At 43.8% G+C, this 14,020-nt stretch overlaps 1 protein-coding gene across 8 annotated transcripts in view; it reads left to right on the top strand.

Moving 5' to 3' along the window:
* The window catches only part of ARHGEF6 (Rac/Cdc42 guanine nucleotide exchange factor 6), a 123,434-nt gene that overhangs the window by 17,547 nt on the left and 91,867 nt on the right, over nucleotides 1-14,020 (top strand). For all 8 annotated transcript variants that reach the window (XM_019919027.3, XM_033849041.2, XM_019919026.3 and 5 more), the window contains one exon: nucleotides 13,892-13,976. In XM_019919027.3, the coding sequence (XP_019774586.1) occupies nucleotides 13,892-13,976 (85 nt within the window). The remainder of the gene's footprint in view (nucleotides 1-13,891; nucleotides 13,977-14,020) is intronic.

Genomic DNA, 14,020 nt, shown 5'->3' on the forward strand with positions numbered 1-14,020 from the left:
CGCTGAGCCTGCGCATCCGGAGGCTGTGCTCTGCAACGGGAGAGGCCACAACAGTGAGAGGCCTGCGTACCGCAAAAAAAAAAAAAAAAAAAAAAAATCAGTTGCCTCTACAAAAACAAAACAAAAAGAAACAACCCCCCCCCCCACGGTATGTAATACTTAAAAGGGAAAAATATAGTTTCTGAATTGGATTGAATGTATGCTGATAATACCAAAAGGAAGGCATTTTATTGCAAAATTTGATCAATTGAATCTTCCTGATGGGAGGTGTCAAAGTTATCTTGTTTTAAATCTAACTCAACTCTAATTTGTTTTTTTAAATTAAATTTATTTATTAATTAATTTATTTTTGGCTGCGTTGGTTCTTCGTTGCTGTGCGCGGGCTTTCTCTAGTTGCGGCGAGCAGGGGCTACTCTTCATTGCGGTGCGCGGACTTCTCACTGCGGTGGCTTCTCTCACTGCAGAGCACGGGCTCTAGGCACACGGGCTTCAGTATTGCAGCACGTGGGCTCAGTAGTTGTGGCTCACAGGCTCCAGATCACAGGCTCAGTAGTCGTGGCACACGCACGGGCTTAGTTGGTCCGCGGCATGTGGGATCTTCCCGGACTAGAGATCAAACCTGTGTCCCCTGCACTGGCAGACAGATTCTTAGCCATTGCACCACCAGGGAAACCCCTTTAATTTGGTTTTAATGTTGATTCTAATCCAGGCTGTTTCTGGGGCAACAGAGCACAATACAGCCCTTTTTTCAAACCACACAATCTTGGCCACTCTCCCCTACTCCAGCCCCATTCTAATTTGGTCATACGTTATCACTGAGGCGACCCCCCCAGGATCAATCTGAGAGGTGAAGACATTGCCAGCACAACATGATGACCTTGGGGTTAGTACCAAAAGGAAGTACAAGGTCTGGCCTTTGAATTGCAAATGAAGAAGAGTGAGCGCACTTGCCTATTGCTTAGGGCCTTTGCTTACCTACGTTTTTAGAGGAAGTGTATGTCCACTCAGTCCAGAAGCTGCTCCATATCTGCATTGCCACTTCCTCTGTTGTCATCTGGAAGATGGACTTACAACACCAGACATCTGTCTAATTAGCTCCCCGCTTTGTCATACCCTGGCAAACTGGACCCTTCCACACAGAGGGGTGTGTGGGTTCAGAGATGTGGATCACCCCAGATGACATAATAGCCACGTGTCATTTTTATTGACTTCTTGGCAGAAGATTTACCTTCCTAACTTAGTTCTGCTTACAGAAAGAGAGTAAAATCCCAGCTTTATACTTTCTTGGGGACTTGAATATTATTACAGAGATCAGACATGTCAATTGAGGGATTGAATAGGGCAATAGGGAAGAGAAGGAATTAAATTAAGGTGGGAGGAAATGCAGCAGTTTGCAAAGCAGTGAGTGAAAGTGTTATAAGGACTTGTCTCACCCTAGACAATAACATACAGGTTTCCTCATGCTTTGGAAACACATGGATATTACTTTAAGAGGCATCTCGAAGGGGTCAAGCTCTTAACAGCTTTTATGAAGAGCCCGGCCTGTGAAGCAGGTCTCAACACTGAGGAACATTCTGTCTTGTAATTTGTCTGTTCTTCATGGCTAGGTTTCCAGCAAACTGGGGCTACTTACCAATAATTTCTGAGAAATGTATGCAAACCAAGAGAATGCGGTATTTTACTAACAAAAGAAATTTAGCCACTTCTTTGGAGAAATGTGTGTTGTGATAGTGTAAATCAGCATTTTTACTGTAAAATGACCAGTTTGCATTATTTGATGATATGCTGGTATTTGGGGATGGATTGGGGAAAATCCTGATTGGGGATTGAAAAAATCATCTTCAAGCAAAGAGAACAGAATGAAAAACAACGTTTGACAGTTGGTATACTTGTGGGTGATTTTATTTGCTAGATTTTATATAGCATCCTTTTTATTTCTTATCTTAAAACAAATTTATGTATTAGTGCCTGGCATATACCAGGTGTTCAGTAAATATTTGTTGAATGGGTAATGAATTTTTAAAAATTTATTTTAGATAGATTGCATATCTAACAGTCTATATGTACATTATCAACAGCTGACTTTATTCATAGAAATGACTCTTTAGTGGATGAAAATAAGGCTAAAAAGAAAGCTGGGTCCTTCCTAATACAGTATTACTCAGTTTCTTTATGTCAAGCTGGAGCACCTGTTTCATGTTTTTAAAAGTTAAAAAAAAAATGAAAAGTATGAGAGATTAGGTGCCACAGTGTCATTTGGAAGACCTTCTCTGCCTTTTCAGTGCTCAGGTCTCTTCTTATTCCTTATGTTACCCAAACTCTCTCGATTTCACTGGGCTGTCCACGTGTGAGATTTGCACATCCAGGACTCCGTAACTTTGATTCTTCCAAATGATCCCAGGTAGTAACTTCACTTCCTTTGGGTGAGGTAAATGCTTTGCCAGCTTTCTTTGCTTCTCTCAATCATATTCTTCAAAAAGAAGCATCTATCTTCCCAAGTGATGGAAAATATATGAGGCCTGATTTATCAAGTTCTACCAGGAAAAAATTACCTTCTCCTGTCTTTCCTTCTGGGGAAGGTATGACCAAAGGACAGGTGTTTCTGGTGGAAGAAATAGCTGCTTAAGTTTTTGGTTGAAAGGAAAGAGGAATAGTCAGCAAGTGCTTGTGCACTGTCTACATGGTGAGTACTGAGAATTGTGGAAAAAGGCAGCATGTGTATGGGAAATAGTGGAGTTTCGCAGCATGTAGAAGTGGATGGCTAGGTAGCCAAGCTTCCAGAATCTAGAGCATAATACAGAGTTGCGAGAAAGAGAAGCCCTTTGTGTACTGAGGTGTAGTGTTGGGGGAAGACCCCATGGAAGAGAGTGATGGAGGATGGGCTCCTAAGGACTGCTAGGATTCAGACGGTTGAGGGAACTTTTTCATAAGGAGAAGTGTGCATAGCAGAGAGAGGCACGGTGAAGGAAGCAAAGGATTCTGGGGCATACAAAGAGGTGATGATGAGAAACGATGGGCTTGCTAGTTGTGGGACCAGCTTGAGAAGGACTTTGAATGCTGGCTCGAAGAGCGTGGACTTGACCTTGTAGGCAGTTATAGGCTGGGTTACCTTAGGCTGAGAGATGTGAATTTTAACTGAAAGCACCATTCCTGATGGCTTGGCTATCTGAGCTCCCGAGCACCCACCTTCCTGTGTTTGGATGGTTTCCTAGGCACAGATCCTGTTTGGGGTCAGGTGGAGGAAAATTAATTAGTTAATTAATTAATTAGTTAATTAATTGGTTGATTGATGTCTGTTAGGCATTGATGGACATCTCTGAAAAGGGCAGGCTTGAAAAAGTGACTCACATAGAGACGTAAGCAAAGTGCGCCAAAAGTCTTTGCCGAATGAATGGTGGAAGGTGATCTTGAAAGAAAGTGGGAGAAACTTTGGTACAACATCCTTCCCACCCGGATTAGCTGGTGGAAGAGGGACTTCAGGTGTGTGATTCGTAGTCTTGCCAATTGCCTATCACCTCTTCTTACTTCTCGTGGGTTACTTTGCCGTGTTTTGCCACATCCCATGTGCCCTGCTGGGACTCAGAGCCTCTTTTAGAGCAAGGGATGAACAGGTGAATGTGGCTCTTAGTGGCTGTCATTTAAGCTATTTTACAATAAACAGTGAAAAAAAAAAAGATAGCCCAGCCCAGCCAAACAGTAACATCTCCCAGTTCTTTCCGGTGTCCCTTCTCTATAGTGCTCACATCATGGTGCTTTGGGAGGAGATTTAAAGGAACCTGTACTACCTGGGACACGCCAGTAATCGCATTGGCAGACGAGTTAATGAAATCCACCACCATGGAGTTTGAAGCATCTTTGGTCATGTCATGGTCACAGGGCTTCAGTTTGCAGATGAGCACAGGTGTATATTATTTTAGATAACAGATGTTTCCTGAAAAGTCACATGGAAATGGATTTTTTTCTTCCCTAATGATATTTCTTTTTGCCTTTACTGTAATTTCGGCAATGCCTTTTCCTCAATTATAATTAATCACCAATTGGGGAGAGCTTCTAAACTTTCATTAACTCATCAAACATTTATCGAGCACCAACTATGTGACAGGCACTCTTCTAGACGTTGAGGATCCAGCCGTGAAAAAGGTTGGAAAGAACTGGCTTCGTGGGGCTTACATTCTAGGTGCAATTTATATTTAAGTTTCTCTGACAGTCCATTCCGTCAAGCCACCAATGAATGACTATTTATCGAGTGTCTCATGTGTTGAATGCTGGACCAGGGCTGGGGGACCCTTTGCACTGCAAACAGTTGGCTTTCCAATGGGAAAGCCAGGGCTAATCTTAACCCTCACAGAATAAATACAGAATATTACAGCATCTACCCAGACTGCAAGGCTGTAGCTGTTCAGAAGAAAGAGAGGTGAGGGTGAGTCAGTGGAGGACTTTAAGGAAGGCAGCGGATGAGACCGCTGGAGGAGGGGCTCCTGTGCTCATTGCCCTCCTCCCTCCCTCAGCTTTGGGTAGGGCTCATTTAACACCAGTCTCTCCTGTGCATGAAGTTGTCCCGAAGCAGCTGCTTCTGCTAGGTTCTCGGGCTCCAACCCTAAATCGCAGGAGGCTCCTAGGAAAACAGGGGCTGCAGGAACCCTATCTTCACAGGAGAGTCTCCTCCTTAACTGCCTGGACGGTTAAACAGTCAGGAACTGTCGGCTGTTACACGTTCTGAGCTTATTTTCATGGTCTTCACACGTGTCACTGGATTCATCACGGGGAGTTCCAAAATAAATAGTACTCGGAGTGTCTAGGGCATTTTTTTTCTTTTTAATTCCTCCTTTACGTGAAAGGACAAGGAAGAAATATAAGGATGAGGACGTTGATCTGGGACCCCATGTTCAGGCATTCTTCAGTATAAAAATGGATTATTTTCCAAATATTTGTTTTTAAGTTATTGTTAGGAACACAGAACACATTTTCCCATAGAAACAAGGTGCTACGTGGTGATTCTGTTTTCTGGCTGGCCCACAGCGGCTAGTTTAATAACTAATGTGGCTGAACTGTGGATGTCATAGAGACTAAGTGGCGCAGGTGACACTATGTCCCTGGGAAAATGTGTTCCTCATTCCAATTTTCACAACTAAGAAGTAAGTCCCCTTCTCCGACGTGGTGGTGGCTTGAGGCTTGGGAAGGACACCCCCAGCTCTGGTGCACAGATGCTCCAGCAGCTGGGGCATCACCCATCCGCCCGCATCCCTCAAAACTGGCAGCCAGTGTGGCTCTAGTGACAGAGGCACAGGAGGAGGGTCAGGGGGAGGGCCACAGCGGCCAGCGGGCTGAGAGGCAGCTGGTTCTAAGCCTCTGGCTTCCCACCCTTGGCTTGGCAAACGCTATTGACAAGAGAGATTTCATCTTTCACTTTCCTTCGTGCCTACTCTCTTTTCGGTGAGATTATCCAAAGCCAGTTGTTCTTTCTCTTTTTAATCCTGGGACCATCCCCACCAAGATGCCTGTATCATTCCTCATTCATTCGCCACTTTCCTCAACACTTGCTACTCAACTGAGGATAAATCTCTGTTGTGGAGAAAGCGGTTTTTGCCCTAGGTGAGTGCTAACAAGGAAGAATGGCGATCATAAGGTGGGATACGTTGATGTCAGTGATGCTGAGGAAACCATCCCGGAGTGGATTTGGGGACTTCTCGATGAGGTGTGAGCAGTGACAATTACGCTCAGGTCTTTGCTCCTATTACAGGAGCTCTGGGGAGCTTGACTTCCGAGCTGTGGATGAGATGAGGTCCAAGTCATCTAGAAGCCCGTATTAATTATCTAAAGTGACTCTATATAAATCCACAGAGACAAAAGGACATAGATGGTCAAAGCTGTCCACAATTGCAGTTCGAGTCCCACGAGGCAGTGGTGGCAAGTTAAAGCCCGAATTTATATATAGGCCATTTAAAAAATGACATTTTGAGAGACATACCATGTTCTTGGATTGGAAGAATCAACATTGTGAAAATGACTCTACTACCCAAAGCAATCTACAGATTCAATGCAATCCCTATCAAACTACCACTGGCATTTTTCACAGAACTAGAAAAAAAAATTTCACAATTTGTATGGAAACACAAAAGACCCCGAATAGCCAAAGCAATCTTGAGAACGAAAAACGGAGCTGGAGGAATCAGGCTCCCTGACTTCGGACTATACTACAAAGCTACAGTAATCAAGACAGTATGGTACTGGCACAAAAACAGAAAGATAGATCAATGGAACAGGATAGAAAGCCCAGAGATAAACCCACGCACATATGGTCACTTTATCTTTGATAAAGGAGGCAGGAATGTACAGTGGAGAAAGGACAGGCTCTTCAATAAGTGGTGCTGGACAAACTGGACAGGTACATGTAAAAGTATGAGATTTGATCACTCCCTAACACCATACACAAAAATAAGCTCAAAATGGATTAAAGACCTAAATGTAAGGCCAGAAACTATCAAACTCTTAGAGGAAAACATAGGCAGAACACTCTATGACATAAATCACAGTAAGATCCTTTTTGACCCACCTCCTAGAGAAATGGAAATAAAAACAAAAATAAACAAATGGGACCTAATGAAACTTCAAAGCTTTTGCACGGCAAAGGAAACCATAAACAAGATCAAAAGACAACCCTCAGAATGGGAGAAAATATTTGCAAATGAAGCAACTGACAAAGGATTAATCTCCAAAATTTACAAGCAGCTCATGCAGCTCAAAAACAAAAAACCAAACAACCCAATCCCAAAATGGGCAGAAGACCTAAATAGACATTTCTCCAAAGAAGATATACAGATTGCCAACAAACACATGAAAGAATGCTCAACATCATTAATCATTAGAGAAATGCAAATCAAAACTACAATGAGATATCATCTCACACCAGTCAGAATGGCCATCATCAAAAAATCTAGAAATAATAAATGCTGGAGAGGGTGTGGAGAAAAGGGAACCCTCTTGCACTGCTGGTGGGAATGTGAATTGGTACAGCCACTATGGAGAACAGTATGGAGGTTCCTTAAAAAACTACAAATAGAACTACCATATGACCCAGCAGTCCCACTACTGGGCATATACCCTGAGAAAACCATAATTCAAAAAGAGTCATGTACCAAAATGTTCATTGCAGCTCTATCTACAATAGCCCGGAGATGGAAACAACCTAAGTGTCCATCATTGGATGAATGGATAAAGATGTGGCACATATATACAATGGAATATTACTCAGCCATAAAAAGAAATGAAATTGAGCTATTTGTAATGAGGTGGATGGACCTAGAGTCTGTCCTGCAGAGTGAAGTAAGTCAGAAAGAGAAAGACACATACCGTATGCTAACACATATATATAGAATCTAAGAAAAAAAAATGTCATGAAGAACCTAGGGGTAAGACAGGAATAAAGACACAGACCTACTAGAGAATGGACTTGAGGATATGGGGAGGGGGAAGGGTAAGCTGTGACAAAGCGAGCGAGAGGCATGGACATATATACACTACCAAACGTAAAATAGATAGCTAGTGGGAAGCAGCCACATAGCACAGGGAGATCAGCTCGGTGCTTTGTGACCACCTAGAGGGATGGGATAGGGAGGGTGGGAGGGAGGGAGATGCAAGAGGGAAGAGATATGGGAACATATGTATATGTATAACTGATTCACTTTGTTATAAAGCAGAAACTAACACACCATTGTAAAGCAATTATATTCCAATAAAGATGTAAAAAAAATGACATTTTGAAAAAATCAACTCTAAACAGGTAATAATTATGTTAGGCCGTGATACCCCAGACTCCCTTTGCTTTGATTCTGTTTTATCCAGCAAATTTCTAATTGTAATTTGGCTTACTGTGTAGATTTCTCTATTGGGAGAGAGTGATCTGGCCCATAAAATGGGAGTATCCAATCCTCTTCATGGTTCTTTCTTTTTTTAATTAGTAAATTGGCATTTTGGCTTCTGCATTGGCCTTTTGTGAATGTGGTTAATATAAGTCCAGTTTCAAGAGCCTTGAGAACTGAAGGCCAGATTCTGGACCCTGGAGACCCGCCGAGATGCTGCCTTTGGGAGCCCCTATTCAGATGATGGACCAGCAGGCCTTTTCCTGTGCTCCTTTGGTCAAAGACATCTCTCACTGTCCTGATGCGAAACAGAGCCACAAAGAAAGTAGTGTTGCTTTCCTTAGGTCCTCACGACTGCTCGGCAGTGACAAATCTGGGATGGAGTCAAGGTCTCCTGACCCTCACATCAGGGCTCTTTTCAGTATACTGATGTTATTGCAACTACATGCATAAGTCACATCTTGTTCCCTAAATTGCTGAAATGGAGAGAAAGGAAGGAAATAAGAGAGAAGTAGAGAGCAGGGTTTACTCCATATCAAATTGAAACAGTTATTATTTAAAACCAGGCAGGGCACACATGCCATCCACCGTATTCTAGTAAGTGGAATACCAGTGACGAATTGAGTCCAGCTTCTGAGCTGAGAGCATTATTTGTTGCTGACTTGGTGGCTGCTTTTAGTAGGAGCTGAGTGGAAGCATCCCAGGTCATGTCCACAGAGCCAGGAGCACTGCCACCCGGTGAAATATGACTAAGCAGCTCAGATTTGCTTCTCTGTCGCACAACGTAATGACATTTCCTCCCAAGTTCAGGGGTTAACAGAGGCAGCGTGCTCAGCTGTGAGGATAAGAGAATGTGATTCAAGACGGGCTAAGTTAATTTAAGATCTTATTCAGTAAGAACAAGGAAGAGATGGAATGTTCCTGAAATATTTGGAATTTTTTTTTAAAAATGGGCCTGAAACATAAGCTATGTCCATGTGGTCCCACTGAATCACTTGCTTTGCAGTTGATTAGACTTTAATAGTTGAGTGATGGAGCCTATTGTGATCACTTCAAACCCTATATTAACTTTAAATGAAGTTCACTGAATGGTACTGAAGCCACATGACATTAGAGGCATCACAGGCGTCACCCATCACTAGGTATCTGAACTAGCATACGGTATGGCTTCTTCTCTTAACAAGGATGTGGCTGGGGCCGTGACTGGTTACCTCAGGTGCTGAGAGCATGATGCCGAGAAATGGTTTCACTTGGTCCTATAACCATGGGCTGGATGCCGCCCTCCCCCTGCACCCCCCACCCCCAGCTAACACCTCACTTATGTGGACGATGGAACCAGATGAACAAATAGAAGTAACTCAGAGCAGCCCTAAGCCCCTTCTGGCAAACATGACCAGGTGCCTGCTGGGTCAGGGCTGCCCCTTGAAATGAGAAGGACAGCACATGAGTTAGGCAAAGCCCCTGGGGAGACGGTCTTCTCATATAGGCCATTTTCTCTTTGTCACAATTAGTTGAATTAAGTCATCTTAGAGGTTGTAACAAACTTACTGCGTATGGTACAGATGCTGCAAGGGATTTCATAGCGACAGCAGCAAGGGATTTCTTTTTGTGTACAAACGTATCGACAGCAGCAAGGGATTTCTTTTTGTGTACAAACTCACAGATTTCTTTCTCATCTTTTTCATGTCTTATGAAAACATAAAATGGGCATACAGGGCTAAGATGCCTCTTGGAGCACTTTCTTGTGTATTTTTATTGGTTCCATCACTTTCTTGCTTTGTGACTTAACTGCTTACTCTAAGTCACTGTTTACTTATCTATAAAATGGGGGAAATAATTGTAGACACATTACAGGCTTGTTCGGAGAATCAAGGGCAATGAAGACTCCAAGCATGGTGTCAGCATATAGCGCATAGCAAGGGCTTGTAAGTCAAGAAATCGTAGCTGTAGGACTACCAAGTGGCTGGGGGGAGTGTCTTCTCCTGTGCTTCCTTGCTTTTCTCAGTTTGGGGAAAATGTCATAAAACAGCATACATGTTGAAACTGAAAACTCCTCCAGAAAGGATCTATTTGTAAAGCCATATAAATATTAACTTCTGTGCAGTTTATACTGGCAGATCCCCAATGGTTCAGAATTAACACCTGGTGTTTAGTGGATGGAAAATAGGTTTTGCTGTCATTGTGGATCTCCAAAATGGAAAAATGTGGGGATATGTTTAAAAATGAAATGCCTTGTCTGATTTCAGCTGCCGATGTAGGATTAGACCTTAGGCTGGCTCTATGTAAATACTTAAGAAAAAATCTTGAATGAACTTTAATCCTTGTCTCTCCTATTGCTTACCCAGCGTAAAGTAAATGTTTTTTTGTCGTTGTTATGCTTGAACCTTGCCTCATCCCGTTGCAGGCGTGGGACCTTGAAACCATCGAGCTGTAGTCTAAGAAGCAATCCTTTCTTACTTGTCTGCCTCACAGTAGTGGTAAATGGAGGGAGGGAATCCTGCTGTTCATCTGACCTTCACAGATCCAACTGGAACCGAGCAGCTAATTTCTGCACCAAAATAGGAATCAAGAAAGTTCAGCTAATCTGGGACTCAGTTTCATACCAGAGACACTAAACAGGCGAGTGAGGCTTGCACAGAGTATAGGGAGATGAGTGGCATCGGGACTTTGTATTGTGAAATCGCATAACGGCGTCAAAGTACAAATTTGCATCACCTTTTAACCATCCCACTGCTTTGCAGATAGAAAAGGGGAATTGGTTCTCCATTTTGCACATATAAATGGCTGGGATTAGGCCTAGGCAAGTGGCTTGTATTGGAATCTACTTCTCTTTGCTCTGCCCGCACCCTCTCCATGCTGGGGGAATCTCCCTTGCTTTTTCCCAGTTGGGCGCCAGTGCCCTTAGTTTTTCTCCACATCATCATCTCTAAACTTGGTCTCACACCTCTCGTTTCCACTAAGATGTGAAAGACTGATAACAGCTGAAAGTATTGCACTCCCTCCAAATAATATTTCTATTTTAGTAGGTGACCAATCTCAAGTGCATGGAAGAAAGGTCTGGGGTGGAATGTTCGGTACTGTTCCATGTGAGGCTCGTGAGGGTGCAGTGCCGTCGAGGGCATTCATGGTTCTATCTAACCTTCCATCTGCTTGGAAATCATAACCCTCAGGCATTGCCTTCTCTGCTGGTCCCGAGAGGCCTCTTCCAACTTCTTCCTATGGAGTTCCGAGTGCTTCACTACAGCATCTGTGGGTAAATTCTAGTGTATTGAGGTTTTCTATAAAGGGAACTGTGTATAGTGCAGGCAACTTCCCTCAAGCAGACACAGTGCCTCTTGTTGATGCACGTTTCATTTTCTGATCAGTTTATTTGTTCTCAAATTCAGCCAAGTACCAATACAACTGAACACCAGGGAAGTCCAACGTTTGCATTTTAGACTGTAGCATTCAGGAACATAGTTGGATCGTAGTGTCATTTAACTCTTTAGTAATATCGACATTCCCCCTTTGCTAGAAGTGTATTAGTGTTTCATTTTTAGATGTGATTGGGCTCTTCAGTCATTTTAAGTTTGAATGCAAAACATTCATTGATTAAATGAATAAAGAGTGTGGGGACTTCCCTGGTGGCGCAGTGGTTAAGAATCCGCCTGCCAATGCAGGGGACACGGGTTCGAGCCCTGGTCCGGGAAGATCCCACATGCTGCGGAACAACTAAGCCCGTGCGCCACAACTACTGAGCCTGCACTCTAGAGCCTGCGAGCCACAACTACTGAAGCCCATGTGCCACAACTACTGAAGCCCGTGTGCCACAACTACTGAAGCCTGTGCGTGCCTAGAGCCTGTGCACCGCAACCAAGAGCAGCCCCCGCTCGCCGCTAATAGAGAAAGCCCTCGTGCGGCAACAAAGACCCAACACGGCCAAAAATTAAAAAAAATTAAAAAAAAAGAGTTCTAAGTCTCAGAAGGGGCACACATTTGCATATATTGTTTATACTGATGCCCCCTCAAATTTGAAAAAAAATAGATACTGTATATTTTCTTTCTTTTTTTTTTGTGGTACGCGGGCCTCTCACTGTTGTGGCCTCTCCCGTTGTGGAGCACAGGCTCCGGACGCGCAGGCTCAGTGGCCATGGCTCACAGGCCCAGCTGCTCCGTGGCATGTGGGATCTTCCTGGACCGGGGCACGAACCCATGTCCCCTGCATCGGCAGGCAGACTCTCAACCACTGCGCCACCAGGGAAGCCCCGACACTCTATATTTTCATTCGAGAGACCGATTTTAGGTCTTCTAGAATATGTACACAAAAAAGATAAAATTGGGTCTTGACGCGGCTCCCAGAAAACATGAGGATTAGATATGGAACAAATGTCTCTACCTGACGGGAAGACAGATCCTTCAAAATCCTAGGCTCATTACCAACCATGTCCAACGTGCAAAGGTACATTTTATTCCCATCACCACGTTGGGAAAAAAAAGGGTGCAAACTTCTAGACATCCTGGAATGAAATGTTTTTTGAAGGTGTGTTTCCATCCAGAAGGTGGGCGTCGGGCTACCTATAGATATATATAGATTGGCATCATTGGCTGGCAGATTAATAGGTTGTGCCTGTGCTTGAGCATACTTCTCGATTCAAATACACGTTTATGAGACTAGAAGACGCCTCCATACATTTTAAAACAATGAATACATTTTAATTTTTATATTTTTAAAAATTTTAATTTTTTTTACTGAAATAGAGTTGATTCACAGTGTTTCAGGTGTACAGCAAAGTGATTCAGTTTTATATCTATATATCTATTCTTTTTCAGATTCTTTTCCATTACAGGTTATTACAAGATATTGAATACATTTTATTTTATTTTTTTAATTTATTTATTTTTATTTTATTTATTTTATTTTTGGCTGTGTTGGGTCTTCATTGCTGCACGTGGGCTTTTCTCTGGTTTGGTGAGCAGGGGCTAACTCTCATTGCGGTGCGCAGGCTTCTCATTGCAGTGGCTTCTCTTGTTGGGAGCACGGGCTCTAGGTGTGCGGGCTTCAGTAGTTGTGGCATGTGGGCTCAGTCGTTGTGGCTCGCGGGCTCTAGAGTGCAGGCTCAGTAGTTGTGGCACATGGGCTTAGTCGTTCCGCGGCATGTGGGATCTTCCCGGACCAGGGCTCGAACCTGTGTCCCCTGCATTGGCAGGTGGATTTTTAACCACTGCGCCACCAGGGAAGCCCTGAATACATTTTTAAATTAACAATTGTCTTTCAAATAACAACTGCTTGGTATCTTCCCTAGGGACAGTGGGATATCAGAATGGTGGTTGCGACAGGCCAAGTGAAATATTGTATTTCTTTAATGTTTTGCTGCTGGCAGTTGAGCAATACCAGGAAGGTCAGAGGTCATATCTGGAATAGTCACCTAAGGCCAGGAAGAACCTATAGGCTTAGGCCGCCCAAGGGTCAAATCCATGAAGATGAGCTGAGAGGGGCAAGGTCAAGGGGCAGAAACCGGGCATTGAGGCTGGGAGCAAGAGGCAGGCCTGGGCAGAAAGTTGGGCGACATGGAGTTGGGACCCAGTGGGTGGCCTTGGGGAGGATGGGCTGCAGAGAGGAAAGCCCTGCAGACAGTGCCCTGGCTGACAACAGTGAATAAACTGTACAGAGGAAAGTGTGTTACAAAGGCTTCCCCTCCTTCTGTAGGTGATGGGCATTGACTGTAACCCAGCACAGTTTCCAGTAACTGGGCTGAGAGTATTGATGGGCCCAGGTCAGAAGAGCAGGTCTGTGCATTTCCTAGTGGGCCCTGGCCTCGGCGTGGCTCTCATTTCCCATTACTGCTTCTCTCTGACTCACTGATGGCCTGCCACATGTCATTAGGCAGCTCAGCTGCTGCTTTCATTTCTCCCCCAAAGGTATACAGAGGTTTGGGTCTTGGCTTTTACATTTTTTTTTCTCCTGAGAGCTAGAGGAAGTGGCCTTCTGATAGTTTGGTTTGTTGAGTTGAATACTTACAGTGTCTTAACAGTTTCAATTTCCTTTCTCATAGGTATTTGATCCTGATGACCTTCATGCAGGGGTCAATTTCTCCAAGGTTCTGAGCACTCTTTTAGCTGTCAGCAAAGCAACAGAAGGTAAGCAGGGCTTGGGACAGATGGGTTCTGGGTGACACATTTGG

The sequence above is a fragment of the Tursiops truncatus genome, chromosome X (genome assembly GCF_011762595.2).
Source record: "Tursiops truncatus isolate mTurTru1 chromosome X, mTurTru1.mat.Y, whole genome shotgun sequence".
Classification (NCBI taxonomy): Eukaryota; Metazoa; Chordata; class Mammalia; order Artiodactyla; family Delphinidae; genus Tursiops; species Tursiops truncatus.